The sequence below is a fragment of the Eschrichtius robustus genome, chromosome 9 (assembly GCF_028021215.1).
Source record: "Eschrichtius robustus isolate mEscRob2 chromosome 9, mEscRob2.pri, whole genome shotgun sequence".
NCBI classification, from domain to species: domain Eukaryota; kingdom Metazoa; phylum Chordata; class Mammalia; order Artiodactyla; family Eschrichtiidae; genus Eschrichtius; species Eschrichtius robustus.
In genome coordinates this window covers 38,905,237-38,922,588 of record NC_090832.1, presented here as the reverse complement: position 1 = coordinate 38,922,588, position 17,352 = coordinate 38,905,237, and the positions used below count along the sequence as shown (strand labels likewise).

At 36.0% G+C, this 17,352-nt stretch overlaps 1 protein-coding gene across 1 annotated transcript in view; it reads right to left on the bottom strand.

Annotated features, from left to right (window-relative positions):
- TRDN (triadin) overlaps positions 1–17,352 on the bottom strand; it is a 341,870-nt gene that overhangs the window by 282,858 nt on the left and 41,660 nt on the right. Inside the window, exons 4-5 of the mRNA XM_068550829.1 lie at positions 3,809–3,973; positions 2,717–2,749 (exon numbers count right to left, since the gene is read on the bottom strand). Of these exons, the coding sequence (XP_068406930.1) occupies positions 2,717–2,749; positions 3,809–3,973 (198 nt within the window). The remainder of the gene's footprint in view (positions 1–2,716; positions 2,750–3,808; positions 3,974–17,352) is intronic.

Genomic DNA, 17,352 nt, shown 5'->3' with positions numbered 1-17,352 from the left:
ATGGTATTGGTTTTCATAGTTATGTTTTAAATAATTATACAATAAAAATGTAATATTTTACAATGATTCAGTGCCTTCAGCCTGCATCACGGAGTATTTGAAATAGAATTTAATATTTAAAAATTTTGACAAGTTGAAAAGTAAGTATGCATGAAGAATGTAAAGACACTAGGTACTACACTTAATACCCTAAAGCTATATTTATATATAACAACATAAGCCACAGAAGAGCAGATTCAAAAATTTCATCCATATTAATAATCTGTTTAATAATCAACCCAGCAACCCTGAGATTATTTGACTGTACTGTTATTCCATATCAAATTAGAACTGTAAACTCTACCCATAAATAACAAGGTAGCTAAATTTTTATTTTGGTAAAAATAGCAATAACTGAACAAATGAAACCAACATTTTAAGCACATTTAAATAAAATGCTTCATATAGACACAGGACAGTCGAATAAACAATGTCACAGTCTGATAATTAGGTAATATAAAATGGCTAAATATTATTGAATATGTCTGAATGGGAAAGAGTACTAATGAAGAGACTAATAAAGACTCATTTAGACAGGTGAAAATCAAATATTTTAAGAGGATATAATTCTAGATTATCAAAAAAACCTAAAAAACTTCTTAAACCACTACTTTAAAATATAGAATTTATAAAATAATTCATCATAAGATAGAGATAAGCTCATGGAATCTCTTCCCCAATAATAACATTAAAAATATGCTTTTAAAAGCAGAATATGTATTAGAAATGCTTTGTAAAATATCACATACTGATTTAAAACTCATTGTTTCTATGACTCTACAAAAGAAAAGGTTTTAAATAAAAAATAATTGTACTTAAATATATTTCTTTTATAACTAATGTTTATTACAGCCTTTGTACCCAAGGTAGGATGTATAAGATGTTGCTTTAAATGTCCATTTTCTCATGTAACTCTGTAAATAATAATATTAAGAAAATATATTAAGGTGACTTTAGTCAATTCTCCTTTTAGACATTAGTGTACATGGTTTTAAATATATATATCCCTTAGACTGCTTTAACTAATGATCATTACTGACATTTTTTAAAAGTATCTTAAACAACTATTTAATAGTTTTTCTGTTGATTTGATAAAGCAATACAATAATTTAAAAATAATAATTAAACAGTTTTGCGTGCATTTGCAACTTATGCTAATCATTTCATAAAACTTAATTTTAAAATAATCCCACCAGGAAAGTCAAATAAAGAGCAATGAACAGAGTCTATATTAAATACTAGATATTGATTTATGGAGAATATGATCTTATATGATATTCTTGTAGAATTTAATTTATAAATAAGAAAATATTTGTTTTTCACTCTTCTATATCCAAATGGAATAAATATATATACAAGCTGTAAGTTCCAGACCACGACTGGTAACTCATTAGCTTAAACTTTGACTATGTTCTGGGCAGTATCCATTGGAGATCAGCTATAAAAAGACTCTGCTTTTTACCTCAAGAAGTTTATAAACTAATCTAGATTCTCTATACTTGGATTTGATGACTTAAGAATGTCTTGAGTTCTTGGGTTCTCATCATGGATTTGTGAGTAGGGCAACCCATCCTTTCTGCTCTCAATAGCTTCATAAACACTTTCATTTCTGAATGGCCGTTCCACACTTGAGTTTCACTACTTCACCTTTTACTGGGCAAGTTACAGATTCAAATTTTCCAAATTAACACACACTAAGTAGATTTTATCCGAAGAAGTGAGGTTATCATCATCTGTCAGGCAAGGCCGAAGCTCCAAATTTGGATCCTACTGTTTGCATTCACAGTAGGTCTAGGGAGATAGCAACAGAGGCCAGCAAGTTCTCCTCTGTAATAAATATTCCCAAGAGTTAATGCCCAACATGTGCAGCAATAACTAACTGTATTAAGTCTGGCTTTTATGTTTCTATCTCATACCAAATATACCTCAGGATGGTATCCATTGCTCCCTATTATTCCTTCTAGACATAATTCCTACCCCTTCCTGTAAAAATCTCTGAGGCTTTTGCCCCACAGTTATAACCCCTTTTTCCCAGTCGTATTGCTCCCATCTTTTGGATTTATGATCATTCCATTCAGTGACTGACGACGTTGCTTATTCCTTCAAGGAATCCCTGTAAACCACAGCCAAGCTCACCCAGATGACTCTGCTGCTTTGGGATGACACATAATACATACTGACTGCATATACCTGTGCCTTCAAGATTATTATCCTCCACACTATCTCAGCTACCCTGTCCAATAGATATCACCTAAAATTGAAAAATAATACTGACAATAACATAAGAAAAAGAATTAAAACTTAAAATCGATATATCTGGCCACAGTGAGAATAATAAAGATCACGGGCATCCTCATCTTCTGGGCCATTTAGAAAACTACAGAATTCACCCCTCATTCCTGCAATTCAAACTCACATTGATCAGTGTGTAGATTGATTTGCACATCTACTGAAGAAGGCATTAATTAAATAATCAACTTAAAAATGATGGGATTAGCTTCATTGGAAAGAATCGAGTATTTCTTCTCCTAACTATAAATCTTAATCTAACCATTAAACAAAAACTCTACATTAAAAATAAATTGTCTATAACAAAGTAAAATCTATTTAAGTTATGGTGAAAATCAATATTACCATAAAAGAAAAATACTTTTTTTCAAAGGTCAACACAACTAACCTTTTTTTTTCAAGGGAGGCTCCTCTACTTCTCCTAAACCAAGGCAAAAACAGTAAATTAGAAGAACTTTCAGCAGAGCATAATATTGCCTCTCTATTTTCCCATTTTCTTTCATTCATTTTTAAAACACCATCTATTAGTTTTGATAATAGTAGTCCATATCTTACTTTGCCTTCCAAATTCCAATTTTTAAGTATACACTTTGCCTATGTACTTTTATTTGAGATAGTTTCACTTTTATGAGTTCAATAAAATTGTGGCAGTGATCCAAATTATACATTATAGTTCGTATATCATGTTCATTTCAGTCCTCTATTGTTCATCTCGACCTCTCACAGGAGCCAAAAAATACAAATTCAGACAAAGTCATAGAAAGGACTAAAATAATAAGAGCTTTCCTGGTAGTCAAGGCTGAATATGTAATTTCTGATGAGTAAGGCTGATCTTAAAAATGCCACCTAAAAAAGCAGAATCACAATGCTTTGTTCTTTTCACATCCACTCAATAGCAGTTTACATGTGGTTTAAGTTTGTTATTTCCTTTTGATCATCAATACATTCTAGAGAGTAAATAGGTTAGTTGCATAATGGTTGTGGCATTTAGAATGTGTCCCTGCGTTCTACACCTCCATTTGATTCAATTAAATAACTTTCATTGTGATTTTAGTAGGATTGCTTTCTCTATTTGACTGTAAATATGAATTATATGTATAACATATTTATACGTATATTTAGTTTTCAAACTTGGGAAATAGCAGCCATTTTTTGTTCCCAAAGAAGCATATAAATGTGAGTTTCTATTGTGGTTCTGTAGGATTGTATAATAAGTCCCTCTCTACTATATTGCTACTCTAATGTAGCATTTAATTTTGACATCTTTGCCATAATGGCAGATAAGCTATAAGATGAAAGCCATATAGAGACCAACTTGCTGAGTTTGGCAGCCTGTTGATAGGCTATTTGCACTCTGAAGTGTATTCATTTTGGTTTAGCCTGACCCAAGTGCTCATTTGTGCTTAAACTTAAGCAAACTATTGTAATGCGTATCAATCATCGGTCCTAGCAGTTAGATATATCTCTATGCTCTTTGTACCTTTATCAGTGTCCTTGTCTCCATCATCATTATCTTCTTCATCACCCTCAGACGAGATGATGTCAGACAACAAAGAAAAGAAGCCATAGACCCAGTCCGTGGTTTCCTCCACAGCGTCATGTACAAGTTTTAGAGGATCTGAGCCCATCTTGGAAATAGAGCTTGCTAAAAGTAATTAAAAACAAAGAGAAGTTTTGTAATTATTCCCAAAGAAACTAAGAAAAGCTGCTTTTCCTGATTTCTTCTTTTAACACATTTGAGTTACTTCTAGTAACTTCAATGGATAGAATTAGGAAAAACTGAAGTCTGTAAATCTTACCTTTCTTATATCCTAGGAGATATAAACTGTTTGTGAAATAAAAGATTAAATAATAAAAATGCAAGCAAGAAAAAAGACATATTAGGGATTTCCAACATGTTGTTATTCTCATTCAAGTTACATGAAAGTTGCTCTGAAGGGTTAAGGGTAGCCTTTAAGATCTGATTGAAGAGGAGATATATCTAGAAATATGGTCTAAGTTGCACCTGATTTTTCATCAATCTGTAATTAAATTTTTAGATTTATGTTTTCCTTAATTTTAAAAACTAAGCTTTTCAGGGATTCTTCTCCCTTTGACATCTTAAGGGACTAGAATTATATCAACATATTATACTTTCTAAGGGTTAAGTATGCCAAAATTAGGTTTTTACTCTGACTGAGATAGGAAGTCATTGGAAGGTCTGAGCAGAGGAAAAAGTGATTTGATTTATGTAACTTCATTCGCCACGTTGAGGATTGAAAGAATGCCTGGTTGGAAACAGGGAGATCAGTAAGGAGCCAAATGAAATAATCCATAGTCCAAGGGAAAGAAGATGGTGATTTCTATATGGGTGGTACCAGTTTGTGTGGTGAGGTGTGATCAGATTCTGAGTGTATCTAAAAGATAGAATTAATGTATAGACTGACAGTATGGCTGTTGGATGTGAGAGAAACAGAGGGGTATGGAATAACTTCAAGGTTTTTGGTTTGAGAAACTGGAAGGATGAAAATACCATTTACTGAAATGGGGAGGACTGGAGAGAAACAGGGTTTGTTGCGCAGAATATTTAAGTAGCTGAGTTTTAAACTTGTTAAACTTGAGTTGTCTATTAGACCTCTATGTGAAGATGTAGACATCTGTATAGCTCAATATGTTCTACAAAAATGAAGTTCTAGCTGAAGACGGAAACTTGGAAATTCAATAAAGAATAGGAAGCATTCAAAGCTATGACACTGAATGTGATCACTAAGGGAGTGGACCTAGGAACACTCCAACATTTACAAGACAGTGAGATAAGTCAGAGAGATGAGGAAGAACGAGCAATGGATTCTGAGGAGAGAAGAGAGACAGACAGAGACAAAGAGACACAGAGGGATATTAACTGAGAGGCAGAAAAAAAAAGAGTATAATGTACTAGATATCAAGTCAAGAAATTGTTTCTGTGAGGATAAAGTGAGCAGTTGGCAAATGTTGCTGATAGGTCAAGAAAGATGAAGACTGAGAATAGAGCTTTAGATTTAATGATGAGGATGTCACTGGTGACCTTCAAAGGGCAATTTCAGTGAAATACATTCAAGACTAAATGGGAAGAATTTAGAGGTAGTAAGTATATTTTACTGTAAAGTAAATGACAGAGATTGGGCAATAGTTGAAGGACTAGAATCATAGTGGAGTTTCCATTGCTTATGTTGTTCAAGTGGGAAGAATGTTCCATTTTTATGCTGATGGGTAAGATGCCATAGAGAGGGACAAATAATATTAGAGATGAGATTTCTGGGGAAATTTTTAATTTCGGAGGATTCACAACCCATCACAAGGATGCCAAGTTACAACTGATCTCAGGGAAACCTACCTCCATGATTCAGTGACAACATAACTTTACTCTTTAGAACTTATTTCACTGCATTCTGGAGAGTGTCATGTGAGCAAGATATGGTAGTCTGAAAGGTGAGATTAAACCTTAGAGAAAGGAAATGAAGTGGAATTTTATAATTGCATTTGAGGATTTTAAAAGAATTATATGTAAGGAACTGGACTGTACTGGTACCATTAAAGGCATTTTTAGCACTAGTATATTTTATATCTAATGGAAGAATATTGCAAATGGGATTTTTATGATCTGAATAGATTGAGACCATTTCCCCATTCCTCTTCTTTCTAAGTGTTCACTGAGAAACTTAACAATAAAATCCAACAAAATAGATATCAGTTTAATTATCCTTATGCTTAAATGCACTATATATACACTTTGCAGACATGTATATTGCCTGGTTCTAAAATAGTCAAACCAGGTTATTTTCATGAAAAAAATATTTTGCTATCTTGAGACCAGCTTCTGATTTTCAGTCACATGGAAAACAACTTTAAAAACATATATACATATGGATATAGATATATCTTTAAAAAGATAGTAGTTCTCAAGTTAATTCTTATTCCTTCTCTCAGACATCACATCCAAATTATAACAGTGGGGATAATATTATACAATGCAACTAAACCTTTCATAGATGTTTTCTTTTTTAATCGTACTTTTCTACCTTTCACGTTTCCATGAGTTAAATTACATACATTAAAATGAGGATCATCATAAAAATGGTAGTAGCTAACACTTTTAGGGTGTATATTACCTGCCAGGTACCATCCTAAGAACTTTATGTATACTAACTCACTTTTTCCTTTCAAAAACCCAATGAGGTAGACATCTCTATTTTAAATATAAGAAAACTGAGACAGAGGGAATTTAAATAAAATACCTAAGGCTGCATAGCTAGTAAGTAATGGAGCCAGATTTTGCACCATCCAGAGTATGACTCAACTACTATGCAATCTGCAATCAAAAAACAAACAAACAAGGCCTCCCTGGTGGCGCAGTCGTTGAGAATCTGCCTGCCAATGCAGGGGACACGGGTTCGAGCCCTGGTCTGGGAAGATCCCACATGCTGCGGAGCAACTGGGTCCGTGAGCCACAACTACCGAGCCTGCGCGTCTGGAGCCTGTGCCCCGCAACAAGAGAGGCCACGACAGTGAGAGGCCCACGCACCGCGATGAAGACTGGCCCCCGCTTGACACAACTAGAGAAAGCCCTCGCACAGAAACGAAGATCCAACACAGCCAAAAATAAATAAATTAATTAAAAACAAACAAAAAAACACTAAAACTTAAAACAAACAAACAAAACCATGAATTCACAATTGGTTCTGTAGTAAGATGTTGGATGAGAGATTCTGGGAGGGCTTTTCTTGCTGTTAAAAGGGGGAACAAGGAGTTTGCTGCATGAGAATATAAAGCCTGGAACTGCTATAGCATCTTATAACCATGAGGACTGACTCACCGAGGAAGGCAAAGGCTAAAAATGAAAGAACTTGAGTCAAGTGCAGCTCTCCTACCTAGTGCTGAACCGTGCCATATTGAAGCCAGAGACAAAAGGAAAAATCAGTAACAATACTTTTGTCTTTATTTAAAATTTTGATATTTTGTTCATCCCAGATTGTTGCATTAGTTTTTAAATGTTAGGGATTGTATTAAAATATTATGTATCTTAACTACTGAGTTTTTTGGAGCCTCTTAAATTTGGCACTCAGGGTGAGTGCTTTATTCACCTCACTGAGTCTTAGTGCTCACCCCACCTAAATGCTGTGTGATGTTGAGAAGATTAACTTTCGCCATGTCTGTAAATTTCTTTGACATCCCTGCTTTTCCAAAGTCACTATTCTAAACTAAGACTTCAACCCCTTATGCCTGTTATCTCTATATTCAGCCTTCTCAGACCTCAATTTATAATATGCCCAGTTCTGGCAAACAGTATTATACACTGTGATACAAAACCAAAGTACTCTGTGCTTCAGTTTGCTGGACTGTAAAACAACAGTAAGAGTAACAATACTTACAAGGTTGTCATCAGTATTAAGGAGATAATACATTCAAGTCACATAGTACAGTGTCTGGTAATTAATAAACGTCAATGTGGAGAAACATGCAAGATTGGCTTTGAATCCTTTTTTTTTTTATGTATGTATGTATTTATTTATTTATGGCTGCGTTGGGTCTTCGTTGTTGTGCGTGGCCTTTCCCTAGTTGCGATGAGCGGGGGCCACTCTTCATTGTGGTGCACGGGCCTCTCACTGCGGTGGCCTCTCTTGTTGCAGAGCACGAGCTCTAGGTGCGCGGGCTTCAGCAGTTGGGGCACGTGGGCTCTAGAGCACAGGCTCAGTAGATGTGGCACACGGGCTTAGTTGCTCCACGGCATGTGGGATCCTCCCGGACCAGGGATCGAACCCGTGTCCCCTGCATTGACAGGCGGATTCTCAACCACTGTGCCAGCAGGGAAGCCCCACTTTGAATCTTGAATGACCCAGAGGCTCTTTCCAGTTTGCTAGCTGGGGCCAGAGGCTACCCCACCCCTCAGCAGCAGGCTCTGTGTATGATCTCACCTTTTCTCAAGGTCTCCAAATGCTGCACAACTGTCATTTCCAGTATCCCCTTGGGTGTTTGGGACCTTAGTTCTTACTGCATGGTATCCATTCCCAAAGGAGTTACCTCCCAACTATAAGGCTGCCCTCTTGCATTCCTTAACAAAGGAAAGAGCAACTCAGAGGTGAAACTCTAGACTGCCCCATATGTATCTATCTGAGCCACTCCACAGGACAGCCAGAGAATAGGGGTCCCAGGCATCTTCTGACCCTTCTGCCCACGAGCCTCTGCCAAATGGTACTTATTGAGCTTCACTCAACCTCATTGTACATAAATTTCTTGGTGTAAAGCACCTAAAGCAGAGTAAAGGATATGGTAAATGTTAGGTAATTATTAATTCAGTCTTCAGAATCATTTAATTCAAACTTATGGTAGTGCTCTATCAATGTAGGCTGCGATAAATATTACCCTTAGTCACTGCGTCCTCACAGGCAACATTGGCAGGGTCTGTGAAATCCAAACACTGCTTTCATAAGGCCTCATGAAACAACTAGTGCTTGCCCCTTACCTCGCAGAAAATATTCACATCTAAATATTTGGATCTAAACTGAGCTAAGGATTTTTTTTAAGTGTCATAAATGCTACCTAAGTTAGAAAAAATTCGACTTGTATATATGTTGATGTGTGTATCTTACACGGTGGTACTCAATATGGAGTTGACTAAAAATATAAAACTCTTCTTTCAAGACAATTATTTTGCATCTATTGTATGCAATATCCTATCTTAAGTGTAATATAATTAACATAATGCTGCCATTTTTGGGCTTGCTATCTAGATGTTTCTAATTTTGATATGTGAGGGATGCTGTTTCAGAATGTATAGTAGTGATTTTCCAGACCTAAATTACTATTTTAAGTGACTAGCTTCTCCTTCCTGTTGCACGTAAGTGTTTGAATACTTTGGTTTCTGTTGGTGAAATTTTGATCAAGTTAAGAAAAATATTAGCAAATTATGCATCATTTAATATGCTCTGAGTTGCACGACAATTCTTGCTTGAAGTACTGTGATATTACTTAGTCTTTGTTCAGGGTAAACAGAACTCCTTAGAACTTTACCAGTGCTAAACAGAGCTACAGATATGTTTTCCCATCCCCATGCCATCCACAATGAGGGGAGGAAGGCATATGCAGGTAAGAAAAATGAGACAAAAGACAAAAAAAATCAAATGATTTGAAAACAATGGTTGTCTCCACTATGTCTGTCTCCATTATGTTAGTAAGTTTCTTGTATGCAGCAATGTAGCTGAGAGAATACAAATTCTTATTAAACAGTTTAGACTTGAGATTTGGCATCATTCATAACAGTCAACTATTTCCTAAGGATATAAGGTTGAAATACTGATTTAATTTAGTTTATTTTTAACGAGGAGACATTTAAAACAAAAAGCACTCACAGTGAATTTAATAGCCCTCTGAATCTTTGTGCCCCGGAGTCTCAAGCATTGATAATGCTAGGCACAGATATTTAAGAAATAACAAACAAAAATATGTACTTTTACATCTACTATAAAGGTCAATGTCTTTATCAAAGTGACGTTTACTCAAGACATTGTACTGTAAAGTGTTTTAGGTCCAGTCTGAAGTCACTTCCAATTTCTCATAGGTTAGACCAATTGCCTTGAACATACTTGTCTGAACTCAGTGATGTCAGAACTGTCATCTTTAATTGTTATCATCCCAGTGGAGAGCCTTTCAATCTCTTACAGTCTCTTCTATGCCTTTTTTTCTCCCACAAGAGAAAGCTTTATTGTTTTCATACTCTCTATTTCATTTCAAATTGAAGGTAATGCCAGTACAAGAGAAATAGGAAGTAAAACATCCAAGGAAGTCAAGAATTCAAGAAATGTTTGATGCAGCAACATTATTCCTCCATATTTGACCTCTAAGCTGTATTTACATCCTTCCAATTGAAGTTCGTAAAAGGCACACTAATTGGAATTACAAAATCTTCCCATTATTTTCTCTTAAAAAATTCAGAAGATAGCTGTATGTTTGTAAGATTGCTTCAGTTCCAGAGACAACACCTGCTATTTTGGTATCTGATAAGCCACTTTCGTTGTAACCAGAATAGTGAAAAATTGTGGCCCTAAAACAGCTTTTCTAAAAAACTTTTCCACCCGAGAAATATTTTGAGAGGCTCATTTTTTAATAGCCTCTCTTTAAAACCACTTACAGTAGCCCTTTAAAATAATTTACAGTAAAGAGTTAATAGGAGTGGACCTGGCTAACTGATAGAGATTTGGGAGAAGCAAAGGTAAAAATAATAATGAAATGGAGTGGAGGCCAATGAAAATTAAATTCAACTGCTGTAGTACATGCTTTCCATTAAATAACTTTATATGCAGTGTGTAATGTTATTTCAAGGATTCTCGCATGGACAAAAATATGAAATTTAATCTATGTTGCAAAATTTCTTTGAAATTGAATATATAGGTTAAAATGATTTTTGTATTTATTTAATTTACATTGTGTGATTTAGCAAGAAATATAAATATTAGGTCACTTCATTTCAGACCAGATAATTCAGTCATGAGTAATTTGTGAGATACTTCTATAGGGCATCTTTCAGATGCTTCTGTAGAGAAAACAGTATGATGAAATCTCATTTTGCTATGTTTAAATGCCTTCTTTTACAAATGAGTGAGTACCAGGATATTGCCATACTCAATAACAGATGTTATATTTTAAAAGTATAAAAACTTTAAAAAAGTTGTATGTAATCACCTGCCCTGAATTACATAAATGATTTAACTTCAAAATCAAGTGTCTCTGCATAGATTTTCCTTCCACTAGATTTTTAACATAGACCATATACAGAGGTTGAAATTCCCTGTAACCTTTTATCCTTACCCTCAGTGAACACTCCTCAGAATATGGCAAAATAAAAAGCTGGATTCATAAAATTCCCATGGTACCTCTAATATTCATCACACTATGAAAGATTTTTACTTATGTCTGTGGTGTTGGGGCCTGAAGACAAAAGAAGAGGCACTCAGGAAGAAAACATGGGCAAAAAGTAGAGGAAGCAGTGGAATCTGGAGCCTGTGAGGGCTGAGAGAACACACTGGAAACTGCATCAGTCCTACGACCTCCAAACTTCCCTCTTCAAAGAGGAGAATCTGTCACCCTTCTCATGGAGCTAAATATGTACCTAGGCCAGGAGTGAAGAAGCCAAAGGAAGCTCTGGCAGGTGCTGGGGTCGCTGCAGGAGCAGCTGCTGTCCCATGTCAACAAGGTGAGTTAAGGGATCAGTGACACCAGGCGTGTGCAACTGCACCTGGTCCCCTGCAATGACCTCCCTGGTCCTGCTTGCCTCTGCCTCTCAAATCTCTCACACAATGATCCTTCTGGCTCACACAAACCCACAGCTATGGAGGGGAGGGAATTCTAGAAAACATGGTTTTATCCTAGCCAAAATGACACAATACAAATCCACCACACCTAGCTTCAATAGTTATCATTTTACCAGTTTTATTTATATTTCTTCTCTCCCACATTTATCTTTTCTTTTTTCTAGTTTAGTAAATATTTTAAAGCAAATCCTAGATATTTAAATTCTTAATCCCAGATCCATAAATACTTCAACATGCATGTCTGTTCCATAATTTGATAGTTTCTTGTTTGAGGCACAAAAAAAATGTCCAAAGTAAGTTTTGTATCTTTTGCCAAGTATGGAATCAGCCACTTCTTGAAGGAATCACAGCTCCTTTTATTGGGAAATGGTATTTTGAGACTAAAATTTGGTCATCAGGGGTGCTCACTGAGTTGGATTTGGCCAAGAAATATGAAATGTCAAAGTCATGTGTTTACACTGATATTTCCAAATAAAATCTGAATTTTCACACACCATTTTTGCTATTAAACTCACATTTCTTCTCTTCTGTTGAAAATCTGATTTCTTAATGATATCAACTTAATTAATTACTTCATTTTTTTCTACAGTATACCAATAACAATTTTGAATAAAATGACAGCAATACTACTAATAACAATAAAAGCAGTGAATGCAGTTTTAGCTCTCTTTTCATGCCTTTTCCTCCTTGAACTATATCATACTAAGGACAGAGACTCAGAATTGTATGTTTTAGAGTTATTTAAAGTAATTATTTTCTCTGGTTATGCAAATAACGTGATATAGATTTAGCTTCATTTGCTTCAGTGCGTTTTCAAATTTTAGTGATTATTTAAAATTTTTAAAATTATAAAATGACATTTACAAGTTCCCTAAGTCAAAACCATTTAAGAGCACATATTAAGAAAAGTTTTGGGTTTCCCTGGTGGCGCTGTGGTTAAGAATCCGCCTGCCAATGCAGGCGACACGGGTTCGAGCCCTAGTCCAAGAAGATCCCACATGCCGCGGAGCAGCTAAGCCCGTGCGCCACAACTACTGAGCCTGCACTCCAGAGCCGGCGAGCCACAACTCCTGAAGCCCACACACCTAGAGCCTGTGCTCTGCAACAAGAGAAGCCACTGCAACGAGAAGCTCGTGCACGGCAATGAAGAGTAGCCCCCGCTCGCCGCAACTAGAGAAAGCCCACGTGCAGCAACGAAGTCCCAACGCAGCCAAAAATAAATAAATAAAATAAATATATGAAAAAAAAGGGCAATATAAAATTAAAAAAAAGAAAGAAAAGTTTTGTTGCCATCCTAATCCCTTGCTATACTGTCCTCTTCTTTTGACAGCTACCTAATTTTGTTAATTTTGGCTTATACTTTCATTATTTCATATATTTATTTCATATACATATTTATATTTAAAGGAAGACATCTAAAATTTTAAATAGGGGAATAATAAAATGAGATTTGCCATTTACAGTAATCTGGCCACAGAATGAGAAAGGAGGCAGAGGCAAGATTAGAGGCAAAGAGAAAATATATGGCTAGTGTAACAATTTTGGGGAAACCAAGGCAAGAGTTCTAGAGACAAGGTACAGAGTATAGAACAGAATCAACAGATGTTTGGAAAGTAGAATGAGTTCTTTTTGATCACTGAACGTTCATGGGTAGTGGGGAAAGAGGAAAGTATGTGAGGAGTCCTACTTTTCTGACTTAAGAAACTGGAAACTGGATTGGTAATCTAGGAGGCCGACCTGGAAAGAAATATTGGGTTGGCCAAAAAGTTCGTTTGGGTTTTCATACAAGTGGAAAAACCCGAACGAACTTTTTGGCCAACCCAATATAACCAGCTCAGTTAGGAATTTTGAGTTTGATGTTCCAACTGAATGTCTTAACGCAGTTAGGAAAATGGAGAGAGATTAGGGTTAAAGATGTGGACTGGGAAGTCATTATGTGTGAAAGTCAGTTATAAGCAAACTTCTAGGCGAGTAGGTCAATTAAGGGGAAAATAAAAATGCTGATGAGCTGATTTTTTTTCAAAATAAAATAGCTTACTGACTCCCATGGTGGGAAAAATGCATCTTCCTAAAACTTACCTTGCATGCTTTAACTGTTTCGAACTGTGTCACTGTTTTTAGCCTCTAAATCTAACTATCTGGCCATTTTAGAGAAGGGTTGATCCTGTTACTAGATTGAGAGACATATATTAAAGATAAGCAGGCTAAATATGATGGCAGCTTACTCATCACTTGTATGGGCAACACAAAGTCATAGCAGCTAAAGCAATGGAACAAGGTGATATTGTCTAACAGGGGCAAGAAGCTCATGGTGTCAAAGAAGAGTTATAAAAGTCATAAGAGGACAGGATTTTAATAAGCAAGTGCCAGTCAACAGTTCTAGTGCTGAAAAGTTTAACCAAGACGAAGATGTTAAGTATGCAATTTGTTCTTTTGTTCATTTGTTCAAGTTTTTTCATTAAGAAGTCAAGTGTGTATTTGAGACACTTCAGCAGAGTGATAGAATAGTGTCAGATTGTCTCTTAGAGGGGCTTGGCTAGAGGGATAGAAACAAAAAGGTTTGTAGCTAAATAGAGATATAGGGAGGTGAGGGAAATTTGCTGGTTTTTCCAAGTTAGAAAACACATAAACATGTAGAAAGGAAGGAGGGAATAGAGGGGAGATTGTGAAGATACAGGAAGGAGTCACATTGAAAGCATACCTTCACGAGGCCCTTTCCTCTCATACACACCCAGACACACATATTTCTTTAAGAGTGATAAGCCCTTTTATAAAACAAGATCTTCCTGAAGCAATAACTTGTACTTCTCTGTTAAATTAACTAAACAAGGAGGCCATTAGACTGAGGTGGCTCTAATACCTTAGCAGCCTTTGACAGCAAACAAAACCTAAGCCTTGGGCTTCCCTGGTGGCGCAGTGGTTGAGAATCTGCCTACTAATGCAGGGGACACGGGTTCGAGCCCTGGTCTGGGAAGATCCCACATGCCACGGAGCAACTAGGCCCGTGAGCCACAACTACTGAGCCTGCGCGCCTGGAGCCTGTGCTCCGCAACGAGAGAGGCCACGATGGTGAGAGGCCCGCGCACCGCGATGAAGAGTGGCCTCCACTTGCCACAATTAGAGAAAGCCCTCGCACAGAAACGAAGACCCAACACAGCCAAAAATAAAATAAATAAATAAATAAATAAATTAAAAAAACAAAACAAAACACCTAAGCCTTTAAGCTCCTCAAGGTTAAGAAATCAAACCTATGGACAACAAGTCACAAAGAGCCAGCTAGCCTTTCCCAAATAAGGCAAACACTTAAGCTGTAGCCAATCACATGATTTCCTTGCTTTGCTTCCGCCTCTCCTCTGTAAAAGTTTTTCCTGAACTCCTGTCAGCAGAGTGCTCCTAACCATTTTGGGTTTGGTGCTGCCCGATACAAATCAATTTTTGCTTATATTCTTAAAATTTTGAATATGCCTCCGTTTATCTTTTAACATCCCAGATAAACATAGATGCCCAAAACATTGTCATTTTCTCTTTCTCTCCCTTTCTCTCTCCATCTCTCTTATCATCTTCTTCCCCTCTCTCTCCTACCTCTGATCTCTGGATACTGCCCATATTAGATTGCAATGATCATGCTTCTCCATCCATTAGTGAGAATCATGCAAAAAATAAAATAAAATGAAGAGTGAACACAAAGCTCTTGAAATGCATCAGATTCTAAAAGATAAAACCCATTTGAATTACAATTTTGAAAAAAATAAAATACTTGCAGATGTTAGATATTTAGATGAATTTAAAGCAAAAGAAAACTAGGATCCTGATTTAAAAGCAGTTTTGGTGAGCTAATTGTTTTATTGACTGCACAAGGAAATGACTGTCACTTTTCTAATCTACATTTGAATAGTCACAGTGTAGCTCCAATCCTTGCCATTCAACATCTGAGGCATGAGCATTTTCCTTCTGACTTTTAACATTTTCTCAATTGAAATTTTCCCATACTCATCTTTACTATTAACTAACTTCAGTATTTTAGAAACGTGCACTTGTGTGGAACCCTAATGAAATTAAACACAAGCATCTTTAGTTTTAATTGTGTGACTATTTCAATATTTAACAGTTTCAAAATATGTTTCTAAGTTGTCCTTTGCTGTTCCTCAACTGCTAGTTTTTGAGGCAATAAGAAGCATTAATACAAATAAATGTACATTTCACCTCTCTTTCTCAATACGACCCCAATCAACCAATTTTTTGCTGGCAAAATTGTGTTGCAGGTGTTTAAGCCTCGAATATTTCCAGCTAGCTGGAGCTAGACCCATGTCAAATAAAGGGCATTTTACATTCTGAAACAAAAATCACAAACAACTTTTGGCTTCTTTGATTCATGTCAAGCATCTATATAAAAATTGAAGAGTCTTACTATAATTTTATTAATAATCATGGTATGGATGTTATTATATTAATTGAAAAATTAACTTTCCTTCCTCCTCTTAAAGATGTATATCTTAAGTATAAATACAATCCTAATGTTACATGTATTAACAAGGAATGAGAAAGCAAGTTTTCTGTAGATTTATAGATTTCTATACATTTGTTTCCAAGCTAATAGAATTAATTTCCTGGTAGCACAAGAACAGTCAAAACATCATAGTACTCCAGTTAGATGACTTACTTGGATCATTATGTTATAAATTTAGCAGACCAGTGAAAAAGAAAGATACTAGATTTGGGATTTATACAGCAGTTAGCATATCCTGACTACGTATTGAATAAACATGTATTTCATCAAGTCAAGGTTTGGTTTTGGAAACTCTTGACTATATTATATATTCTCTTTAGCTACTCTATTGCTCAGTGTTAGCCAAAAAAATAAATTTTAAAAAATAAATTTATTTATTTATTTTTGGCTGTGTTGGGTCTTCGTTGCTGCGCGCGCTTTCTCTAGTTGCGGAGAGCAGGGGCTAATCTTCATTCTGGTGCGAGGGCTTCTCATTGCCGTGGTTTCTCTTGTTGCAGAGCATGGGCTCCAGGCGCAGGCTTCAGTAGTTGTGGCACGCGGGCTTAGTAGTTGTGGTGCACGGGCTTAGCTGCTCCGCGGCATATGGGATCTTCCTGGACCAGGGATCGAGCCCTCGTGCCCTGCATTGGCAGGCGGAATCTTAACCACTGTGCCACCAGGGATGTCCCCAAAGAAATAATTTTAAAGTTTTTTTAACCACATTAAAATGGAGCATGTAGGGCCATGAATTATGTTCTTACTATATCATATAAAAATAATAAACCATTTCAGAATGGCTAGAACATTCCCTCAATGTGAAAATAAAATAGAATACTTTTAATCATTGGATTACTACTGTGTAATTGGTAGAATCTATGTATATTCAAATGATATTTAAAACTGGAAATCATGTAGTCAATTCATCTTTTTGAAATATGCCTATTCATCTTTCTGAAACATTGAATAAGCTTAAAGTCATGAAGAATAAAATAATACTAACTACAATTTATCTAACAATTACTATGTGCCATTCAAAATTCCAAATGTTTTGTATATATTAACTCATTCAATGCTCACAGAAGCATATGAAGCAGATACTATTATTGCCTACAGAGAATGAAACTGAGGCACAGGGAAGTCATGTTCCCAAGGTTACACAGCTACTAATTGGAGTCAGGACTTCAACCCAGTACTTTAGCCCCCAGAGCCTGCTTT